Source organism: Gossypium hirsutum, chromosome A09 (genome assembly GCF_007990345.1).
Source record: "Gossypium hirsutum isolate 1008001.06 chromosome A09, Gossypium_hirsutum_v2.1, whole genome shotgun sequence".
NCBI lineage: Eukaryota > Viridiplantae > Streptophyta > Magnoliopsida > Malvales > Malvaceae > Gossypium > Gossypium hirsutum.
In genome coordinates, this window is record NC_053432.1 from 76,519,355 (window position 1) to 76,531,416 (window position 12,062).

Below are 12,062 nucleotides of genomic sequence, written 5' to 3' on the forward strand. Positions count from 1 at the left end.
CTAGATAAAAATGATCATAAAAAATTAAAAAAAAAATCCAAAATATTCAACCAACCAAATCTTACTTGTGCATAAAAAATTAGTATATCATCAGCGGGTCTATTTATATTTGGAAACTAGATACGCTAATGCTTTCATCTACTCTACAAAACAAACACACTAAACCATGATAAAAACTAATTCATCTTCAAACAATACAACATATTACTATTTAACAAATAAAAGAAGTCATTTAAACTTTAATTATGAAGATTTATTAATATAAACTGTAGGCCCCAATTTTAGCCCGGGGCCCAACAACTAAAAATCCAAATAATAAACAGTCTCCTATTAAAGTCTAGTTTACAAACCCAAAAGTATTACAGGCCCAATTCGTAAAACAAAAACTTAGACCTAAAGAAGATACAAAGGCCCGATAGACCCAAAGCTTTGAGGTTTTCGAAAACCCTAGGTTTCCCTTTGCGCCGCAGCACTAGCACCTCCACGCACGACCTCTGTGCGCCCCGCTCCACGTCGCCCTCCACCACGTCCTCATGGCACCTGTAACTTGAGTGAAAAATAGCAACAGAAATGGCTATAAAAGCCCTCAAATTTCCATTTTGTTTGGACTTTTTTTTTGTACGAACATATACACAAAGAAATCAAAATACAAGGTGACCCTTTTATTATTTTCGAGTGTTTTTTATTTTTTATTTTTATTTTTTTGAGACGTTTTACTACTATTGTTTTATTTTTATTTACATATATTTCATAAAAAAAGAAACAAAAAATAGGGGAATTTTACGATGGCACCGGAAACGGTGGCCGGCGGCCGGCGGCGAGCGGCGGTGATCGGCACTAGGGCCTGGCCGGGCTTCAGGCCTGCAGAGAAAAGGGGAGAGGGGCTTTTGTTTTTTTTGAAGAAAGAAGGAAAAAAATGAAGTTTTCAAAAAAAAATTGGTATTTATAGGCCTCTCAATACGGCGCCGTTTTGGGCCAAAGCATAGGCACTAAAACGACGTCGTTTTAGCTTAGCCCGTGTGCGTGACCTGACCCGACCCGACCAAAGGATCCGCGTGTTTTCTATGGAAGGGCTAATTCCACATTTGGCCTCTCTGCTTTTTATGAGTTTACAATTAATGTTATTTTTATTTTTTAAATTCGCCCTACAATTTTACTGTAGTTTCAAATAGGTCCCCCTGGCAACGGCGCGTTTTGGGAAGAGGGATATTTTCTTTTTTGGTCCCTCCCTATTCTGCGCGTTTTTTTGATTCAGTCCTTCCTTATTCTTTTATTTCTGATTTAGCCCTGAAACTTCTGTTTTAAGTTCAATTTGGTCCGTTTCTGTTATTTTTGCTATTTTCTTTTTTAAATTAATTAATTTTAATATTATTATTGTTATTATTAGTATTATTGTTAATATTATTTTTATTTCATTATTACTATTTTTCATTTTTTGCTATCGTTATTATTAGCCTATTTTTATTCACATGTTATTATTTTCTTTTTTTTATTATTGTTGTTAACTTATCATCATTATTATTGTTATTTATTTATCTTATATATTTCTATTATTAGTGTTATTTCATTATTATTATATGTTACTGTCACATTCATTTTATTATTATTATTATTTATTATTATTATTCTTTTTATTAATATTATTATTTATTATTATTATTCTTTTTATTAATATTATTATTTACTATTATTATGTTTACTTTTATACTATAGTTATACTTTCTCTTATGATCATCATTTTTATTATTATTATTATTATTATTATTATTATTATACTTTCTTTTTTACGTAAGCATTTATTTTATAATTATTTTTAAATTATTTTTACACTATATTTCGATTTGCTTTGTTTTTTTAATTTGTTATATATGTTTTTAATTCATTTACCTACATTCTTTCAAGTTTTGATTACCTATTATTCATATTAGTATTATAATCATTATTATTTTTAACTTTTTTACATAGTATTTACTTATGTATTGGTTCACTAATACTACGATATATTCTTATACTACAAATTTGTGTTGTATCGATTTTTACCCAAACACATAAAAGTTTTTTTTTCAAATAAAGGCAATATTTTGTATTTGAAAATTCGAGGAATCGTGCCCTAACGTGCTGGGTTTCGGTTTTTCGTTTGACTAAATAACTAAATATCCTTCTAATTGCATGCTTTGGAAATTATGAGATGGTCTCAGTTTGTGAGGGTTTAAAATGTCGCATCCTAACGTATTGGATGTAGTATTTTATGCCTTCGAAACGAGTGAGTCTTAAATTCTAATTCAAGTTATTCAAACACACTTTTAAATGGGATTGTATTTTTAAAATCATTTCAAATTTTCGACATTAGGATATTAATTAATTGATTAGGTACTAATTTTGGGCGTTGCGAAGGTGCTAATCCTTTCTCGTACGTAACCGACTCCCGAACCCGTTTTCTTGACTTTTGTTGGCCAAAACCAATATTTTAATAAATCAAAACGTTTTATTAGGTGATTCGATCACACCTAAACAAAAAGGATTGGTGGCGACTCCAAACTTTCGTTTTAAAAAGTCGATTCCCGTTTTTCAAAAAATAGTTTCAACATAAACTATGGTCGATTTTCGGATTGCACAATCAACAATGGCACCGATATTTTTATTGTTATTGAATTGCATAAATCATTAGTCAAAGCTAGAAAGGGGGCCGGGGGAGTGACAAGTTTGTTACATGCTCTCGGTTGGTTTAAGTGATGGCTTTCAAGCAAGACATTGCACTCTGTTTTGGGTTGCCATTTGACGGACAACTTGAAAGCCATGTCTCAACCTTCGATTTTCTTGGTTCATAAGATAAACATCCAATAGATTGGATTCCCATGCTAGCGACCTTGTGACTATACATGTAAGCTTAGATTATCGGGGTGCATTTCTTAAGTATGATTTGTTGTTATATAAAATATATATTACTAAAGTTTTATATTCTTACAACAATCATATATATATATATATGTAAAATGTTTATATATAATGGAGAAAAAGGAAAAAATGTAATTGACGAAAGGTATTTCTATGTAAATAGAGATAATTATTGATAAAATTTTCTAAAAAAAAGTTGCGTTCTTTTGAAGAGACATATAGATACCTCTTGGAACTCTATATATAGACACCGAAAATGAGAATTGAATAAATGGAATTAAATTTTAAGAGAACACTATTAAAATTATATTTTTATTTCTTGTGTGTCTCTAGATTTAATTCTAGTTTTAAAATAATTGATAATGCAGTACGAATTCTTCCGTTCGAGTAAAAACATAGTATTCTAATAATAGTTTTTCTTGATAGTTGGAGAGAAAATATCTATTCTTAAAATAGTTTCTTTGAAACACCTTACCTTTATAAAATATCAATAATCCAACTATTTTTTTTTACAACATGATCTACATTTAAAGTCACCGAAACCAATTCATTTATTATGCATTGTGTTGGTGTGAAGCTTCTATTGTCGGTAAGTCCAATGGTCATAAGAAGCATTGCAATTTAATCATTAGAGGTCCTTGAAGCACTAAGCAAATCATTAGAGGAGGAAAAATCATGGAAAACTTGTTGGTTGCTGATAGAAATGGTGGTCGCCACAAACACCATAAAAAAACAATTTTGAGCCTTCCATATATTCCACCATAAAATGGGAATGAACAGGGTATGGATTGGAGTGGATTGGAGTGAATTGGTAAGTGTCACGTCTAGGACTTGCGAGGTGGATTGATGGCAGCGATTGATAATCAAAGTTTACAGTGGAATTTTCAAAATCTCAAAAGCCCATGCCTCGTTGAATCTTAGTGTGGCGAGTCAACCAACTCATCTAATCGATGCCATTATGCACCTCCTCACCGTCACTTGTTAAGCATCAAATTAACAATATGGCAGAGGATGTGCAGTAATTTGAAGCACAATGTTGTGTAAAACAACTGCTTTAAAAAGAACCTCTTTCCCTACTTGGGAAAGCAATTTTCCTTTTCATATCGGCGTTTTACCGTATCTAAAACAAAGCGGAGAGATGCTTTCTAATTTTTGCCTCAAGTACACGGTAATCCCAAATATTTGGCCCTTTGCCTCATATTACACCTAATTAACGTCTAGCTTATATGTTCAAGATACAAAAATTCTATTGAAATTTAATAAGATTTAAGTAAAAAATATTAATTTCGGAAAATGAGCTTAGGTAAAAATATGGTCTGAACTTAAGTTTAAACATTCAAAGTTTAAGTCCAGCTCGACTTAATTTCTAATTTTGCAATTGTAATCTACTGTATTATGTTTTTATATATATTATATGCAATTTATAACATAAAAAAATCCATAATAATATATTAAGGGTAAATTACACTTGTTGTCCCAAAACTTTGATTAAGATTACATTTCGATCACTCAACTTTTAAAACTTATGTAATAGTCATTAAAATTATCGAATAGTTACATTTTGCCACTCATCTATTACCTTCCATTAAAATAATGACATGGCACGTTAATTTAAAGAGCTAATAACCAATTTGATCCCTAAATGTAAATAATAAAAATATAATTATTAAGAAAATAATTAAAAATATCAAAAATAATATTTTATTTATATTTCAAGGACCAAATTAGTTATTAGCCCTTTAAATTAACGTGCCACATCATTATTCTCATGGGAGATAACGGATGAGTGTAATAATTTGATAATGTTAATAACTATTACATAAGTTTTAAAAGTTGAGTGGTCGAAACGTAATCTTAACAAAAATTCAAAAACAATGCATATAGTTAACCTATATATTAACATCATGCTTAAATCAAACCCGGCTCATAAAACACCTCCACTTCGTATCATTAACCCCTAGTAATCCCAACTAATCTTAGAGGTGTATTGATGGAGAAAACTTAATTAGTAAGGACATCCAGAGCTGATCCAAAATTCCTTTGCACGGCATGAGGGAACAAAGGAAATAAGACATCAATAATTAAAATAATAGAATCACATTGTCCGAGTCCTCTTCGTCCCTCAACTCATTAACCACAATCTAAAAACTTTATACAAGTGACACAATTCATTACCTATTGAACCTAAAAATAACAAAATTCCAGCTTCGTTAAAAAGCGGTTGAAGCTCCAATCTTGATAATGATAAGTCCAATTTCATAGCCATAACTCCTTAATTTCACACCTGGATTTCTGAGCTCAAGTACTTATCTAAGGTTGTGGAGTATAACTGAAGACCAGTAATGACTGAGGCGGCTCAAAATGGGGCCTTGTCGCAAAATTTATTTTCCCACCTTTAAATTTATTTTTTTTAAATTTTAATTAAACTATAATCTTTGAAAATCCTCATTAATCTAAAAAAAATTATTAAAAAATTTTACTAACCCCAAAACTTAGTTCCAAAATCCTTCATGGAATAAGTTTTGAAGATTCGTATTCAATTATTTTAAATTTGATTTTATAATTAAAAATGTTAATAATTATCAATTAAATGTATTATAGTAATTTTGTAGAAAATCGGATCTTAATTAGTATAATCAGTTTCGCACCAATTTCTGTTATTATGGCCAATGCACACCATTCCAATAATATACTAATGCGATCAACTCCCTATTCTACACCAGTTAAATTGAATTAGTCAGAACATTATGCCCCAACTGATGCATGAATAATATTAAAAGAATATAAAATTCTAACTTTTTATCGTTATGGCAATAAAGAGCTTTACTAAAACATTGTGCATCATTAGCTACATGAACATTTTATATTTGAAAGTTATTAAATATCGTTTATTTGATATTTGTAAATATTTTATAAATATATATTAAATATTTTTTTAAAAAAAATATCAATAAATTCAAAATGGTATATTGAAATAGATTGATACTATTATACACCGCATTAATTCAAGTAGAAAAATGATGTATCTTTTGATGCTTTAGTTATTACCATGTCTAAATTATTAAAAAGAAAATTAAAATATGCCATAGGTTTCTATGTTCTTAATAAATTTGAAATTTAATCTCTATATTTTTATTTTAAAAAATTTACTAGTGTAACATTTTAAAATAAAAAAATAATCATTTAATAATCATATAATTAAAAAATAACTTTTAAAATGTAATTTTTTTTAAAAAAATCATGATATATTTAGGATAATGATGGAGAAACGTGTGCTACTGCCAAATGTCAAACACTCAACCGCAGTTAGCACCGCTTCCGTTCACCAACCAAAGCCAATCAAATGCCACATTCTCCTTTTCCCAACCTCCGCCCCCAATAACTTTGCTTTGGCTGCCTGCCACACTCACCAATCTAAACTCGCCTCCTTTCACACCCTCTCCATTTCACCAATCCCTGATTTTGGGTGTCTCTTTATATAAAATATTACATCAAGATGTGCCTTTTCTTTTCATACTGCTTCTCGAATTTTCCTTGGGTTTTGGAAAGTTACTTTTTGAGATTCCCCTATTTGATCTTAGGTGAAAAGTAAGGGCACCTGGGATTCCATTTAAATGCTTCCATGAGTTGATACTTCTTTGGTCATTTAAAGCAGTCGCCATTTTTGAACATTTTTATTCAAAAAGAGAGCAAAGAAATGATGAACAGGGGATTTGAGATTCTCTCCCCACCTTCTTATTCACATGCTTCGAATTGGTTGTTTCAAGAGAGCAAAGATATAAAATGGACTCACCAAGAGAACAAGCGTTTTGAAAATGCTCTGGCTTTGTATGACCAACAAACTCCTGACCGATGGTTTAATGTAGCTGCAATGATTCCAGGGAAAACAGTGGCTGATGTAATCAAACAGTACAGAGAATTGGAAGAGGACGTTAGTGATATAGAGGCAGGGCTTATACCAATTCCTGGATACCTAACTGATTCTTTTACATTCAATTGGGTTAATAATCATACCCCGGGTGGAAAAACGGGCACTGGGACTCCACCTTGTGATCAAGAAAGGAAGAAAGGTGTTCCATGGACTGAAAATGAACACAGGTATTTTTGCTTGTCTTTGTTGATTTTTTTAATGTCATTTAGTTATGATTGAATAAATCAGGATACATTACCAACTAATATAGGAAATTCCTGATTGATCACAATGTGCCTGTGCTTGGTTTATGAAGCTCCATTTGATGATTAAATGACAGGCAATTTCTAATGGGTCTTAGAAAGTATGGTAAAGGGGATTGGAGAAGTATATCGCGCAATTTCGTGACGACTAGAACCCCAACTCAGGTGGCGAGTCATGCTCAAAAGTACTTCATCAGGCAGCTCACCGGAGGGAAGGACAAGAGGCGGTCGAGCATCCATGATATCACTACACTTAACATCGCCGATACGCCCTCTTCTTCACCAGATCATGGAAAGCCTTCGTCTCCCAAAAATGCTTCTGCAGTAGCCGGGGTAACAAATGAAGTGCTTTTTGATTTTGAGTGGAACCTACAGAAAGAAGGAGCAGCCATTGTTTTCGACCAGAGGAGTAGTGGCAATGCCTTGCTGTCTCCTTTCTGTAAGGTTCCTTCATATGGACCTAAGCTAGATGAACAAAATTTGGCAAGTGGAACTTTCCCCACATCTCAATTCGGACCTTACCGTGGGATGTGAGCTATCTGTGCCCATGCCTCGTGTATAAACCTTGAATATGCATAATAGTCCATAGCATGGTTTTAGTTTTGTTGTCACCGCCTTAGATTAATGATTCGTAAGTATGCCATGTCCTGGCTGATGAACTCTCTCTTTATCGGTTGTATATAAATTTGTTAAGAAATAAGAATTGTATTCTCATTTCATCGTATGGAAGCAATCCTATTACAGGTAAGGTTGATTGAGGGCATCTTCCTTTTTCTAATGTAGTGGGATAGGAATCTTAATTAATGAGGAAGAGCATAAGTGACCACCTTTATACTTGTCAAATTATTTTTTGGTTTAATGATAAATTTGATCACTAACCTTTGCATGTTTTATTAAAATAGTCCTATTTGCATTTTTGAGACTTTATTTACATCAATTTTTGAATTTTTTTTTCTAACTGCTTTTTTTAACAGATTTAATGAATAAATTTTTTTCATACGTTTGTTTACTGAGAAATTTTTCGTTAATTTTTTTAGATAATTATGTTTATTTTCTTTAAATTAAGAGTTATTTTTTAGTTTAATATATTATTTATTTCTTTATCTTCCACGTGTAATTATCTTATTAGGTTATTTAAGTAATAAATTATATCTCATTAAAAATGTTCCACATATGAAATTTCACATCATCATCATTAAATTTTTTAAAGATATTTATATTAAATTTGTTAGAAAAAGCAGATTGACAAAAAGAACAAAAGTTGATGGTAAAAAAAAGAGAAAAGCTTAAAAATACAATTAGGGCTATTTTGACAAAACATGTAAACATTAGTGGCTAAATTTATAATTAAGCCTTATTTTTTTTAATAATTTCTTTTGAAAGTTTAGGTCAATCTTCTCGATAAGAAAATCCTAAGAAAAGGGTTTGGAAAAAAGTAGTAATATCATGGTTTTTCTTGTTGGTAAAGAACACATAAAAATTGTAAGAAGCACCTCTCCCTGGTTAGTGCAGTGAGGAATCCTGATGTTACTTTTACCCAATATCAAAAGAGTTTACTGTTGCAAGAAAACTATGTACTAGGAGACTATACAATTGTAAAGAAAATAAAAAAGTTCCAAAAGTCTTTTGGTTGTTGCTTTTTTTTGTTGATGAAAATGATAAATAAAGAAGTAGTGTTAATGCTCAAAACGTGGCAGAAAAATGAAGAGCAAAGCAAAGCAAGAGTTGCCATCGATGCTTTCCTGAAAATATGCAAAAAAAAAAAAAAATCTTTTGGTCACTATTCAGGTTATAGGAGAGAAGGGTAATGATGTTTACTTTTACGATTACTAATAAATTTCCGTTATTTAGTTGTTTTCATTACTGCTTGTTACTGTTGCTGTTGCTGCATGCTTTAGTAAACCATGATGAAATGAAAAGGCCATATTGATTGCCCAGTGCATATATAATTTTCTGGTCCCACCCGCTACACAAACAATATCTTTTGGGTTCTTTACTACACTAACAATTTCAGAGCAAAATCAAGGGATGGGCTAAAATTAGCACTACCTTAATAAAAGTTGATGCAACTGTTGTTATTAGCTTCATGATTAATATTGTAATTTTTAGTAGTTTTCTTAATTGGTGTTTTAAATAATGACTGGAGGACGTTTTTGACTATGATCTCGCATACTAAAATCATGTATTTCTTCAAAAAAGGGAATTGGCATGTTGATGCTTTGGCAAACTTAGGGAGTCATTTTCAGCTTTGTAGCTCCTCGGATAATAACTATTGTAATGATCTTATTTCCTTGTGATGAGCCCCCTCATGCCATCAAATTATATGTGTTGGAAAAGGTTCATAGATCTCCTTATATGCACACTATTATGTAATCATTCATGTTAACACTTGTTCCTTTATTTAAAGGGAAAAAAAAAACAAGGCAATATAAACATGCTAGTTTCTTATTCTTGTTAGTGACAAATTTGTCCATTTTCATTTTCTTTTAAAGGAAAAGAAAACATCACCTCTAGTTTCATGCAAGTTGCATAGGTGAAGCACTTTAGGCACCTTATTATAATTTTCAATCTATCCCTACCTTAGATTGTGCTTGGTAAAATGAAAAAAAGAAAGAAAGAAAGATTTCAATAATATATGTTTCCTCTGAAAGGATAAAGTCTTGGCCTAGCAACACCATTATATCCAAGCAAGAGTTGGTGTAAGGACGGCATCATCTCGGTCACTTTTTTTTCCTTTCTATCCAATATACTCAAGCTTTATTTTCTTTTCACTTTTTAACTTCCTTTCTTTTTATATATCTATTTTTTCTTTCAACCAAGCATACAGAGTATGTTTTAAGTCGTTTTGAGATCACAATGATCCCATTCTTACACCCCATTCTTCTCTGATCTTAACATTTATTAATTTCCCTCACAATTGAAACTTTGATTCTTCTTTCTCAAGCCATTCAAATATCATGTCCGACATATATTCGATAGTATAAAAGTTTAAATCTCTAAATATATATTAAAAAAAAAGTTGAAAAAAGTTATTGTACTTATCATGTAAGGAGCCCACACTAGACTCTCATTCATGTATAAATATCCCCCTCTTCCAACATTATAGGACACACAAGATCAACTTTATAGTCCACTCTTGCTCAAATACCATCCTAACATAAATAAACCGCCATCTTTAATAGTTCTACCACTACATATGGTGTGAACCACTGCCATCTTTATTGGCTGTTCGGACTATCTACCATAAAACCACCTTCATTATCTATAACATGATCTAAAGATTGTATGATGATGTTATTTTGAGATTAGATTCCAACGATTGGATAAATTATTAATGGTTAGAAAATTGTTAATGGTGTATTTTTGGGGATAATGGCAAGAAATATTTTCGTGCTTTAACAAATTTGTCAATGTAGTACTTATAGTTTTAATTTGTTCAATTTAATGCATGTACTTTTTTAGTATTCCGGATTAATTATTGTCAGAAATTGAAAACCCCCATTATCTTCCATCATTCATATCACACAAAATGGACAGGCTAAGCTTGTCATTGGTAATTAGTAAAAATTAATCCAAGAGTTAAAAAGGTAAAATTTGAAGTTTAATTAAAATGATCAATACAATCATTATTTTAAAAGTAGTAATTTTTTTCGAGTTATAATTACAATCGGAACTACAATATTTACGTACCATGGTACTTGAAATAAAAAAGAATTATCTGAAAATCTACACATAAGGGTGAACATGAGATACCATTTGTGCAAGTGACATTTCCTAGAGATGAGACCTCGTCAGAATAATGGTTCAGCCCAACCACCCAATCTATGGAGGTTGAGCTACTTATTAGTCCAAAATTCCATTGGGCCAAACAAAAATGATTCGAACACCACAACTATCCCTTAAACAACAAAAGTGCTGAACGAACAGGGTAGAAAAGCCTAAGCCGATTCATAATAAAGACCTTTGAATCCATTTAATTTAATGCTTAGCCCTAACGACATGGTCCATCCTCCATCCAATAATAAGGACTGTCATCGCTTCACATCACGGGGACAAGAAAATTTATGACAAAAAACAGGAAATGCCAAGTGCTGAAAAATGGTTCCACATCTCAGTAATGACAATCGAAAACAAGCATTTATGGAGTTATCGTCACTCTTTGTACCGCGGGCACTATGACCCTTAATCACGTTGAAAACCAAAGCCCAAACCTCACATATTTTCTATCATGTACCTACCACTATTCCAACATTTTTATATCAACGAAGTTATTGCTTTGAAATCTCGTTCCACTGTCACCTTCATGCTTATCTCACCTACGGAATTCCACACTGGACATTAAAAACTTTGATTGGAACTTTCAAGGAAAAGAAGGAAATGCAATCCTCTAGCCTTTAACCCCACTTCTTAAGTCATCATCCTTTTTTATCCCTAAAATGAAATTTTCATTATGTTTATATATTATATCAGCATTCGATAAGCTAAGATAATGAGGGAAATAAGTCGTGTGAGTGGCTAAGACTCACTTTTGCTGCTTTCCCTTTAATATTTGCTGTGCATTCAAAAAGCTTTATTTATGAACATGACGTCTTTGATTACTTGACCCATGAATGCACTCCAATAGAGATGCAAAAACTGAAAACTGGGGCCTTTTTCGGTCAAAAAATATCCTTAGCAGGCAACAAAGTTCAACATGAAATTGTCTTCTGCCAAAGTGGTAAAGGGGATGGGATGGTTGGTTGGTTTCCCTCGTATTCACGCCAATGCCCACACTCCCATATTCAAATCAAATAGATTCCCTCTTCTTTCTTTTTCATGTTTGAAAAATGGGCCAATCTCTCAACCATTCTATTTCCAGAACAGGATCAAGAAATGGCCAACAAAAGAGAAATAAAGTAGGCCCTGACACCACCTCAAAAGCAACGCTGATAAGAAGAGTATCGAGTGCTTGTCTCCCTGTGTTCCCTTCCCTTCCTACCTTCTGCTACTCTCTT

At 31.9% G+C, this 12,062-nt stretch overlaps 1 protein-coding gene and 1 long non-coding RNA gene across 2 annotated transcripts; one reads left to right on the plus strand and one right to left on the minus strand.

The window, feature by feature from the left end:
- Positions 1-231: 231 nt before the first annotated feature.
- On the minus strand, positions 232-1,273 carry LOC121206219 (uncharacterized). The gene is made up of 2 exons (XR_005901236.1): positions 785-1,273; positions 232-540 (listed from the first exon to the last, which is right to left on the minus strand). It is a non-coding gene; the product is annotated as an uncharacterized lncRNA (long non-coding RNA).
- A 4,894-nt stretch (positions 1,274-6,167) lies between these two features.
- Positions 6,168-7,792, plus strand: LOC107889761 (transcription factor DIVARICATA). Its single transcript, XM_016814311.2, has 2 exons — positions 6,168-6,993; positions 7,146-7,792. Exons 1-2 carry the CDS (start codon positions 6,593-6,595, stop codon positions 7,600-7,602), a joined length of 858 nt encoding a protein of 285 aa, XP_016669800.1. The 5' UTR covers positions 6,168-6,592; the 3' UTR covers positions 7,603-7,792.
- Positions 7,793-12,062: the final 4,270 nt, after the last annotated feature.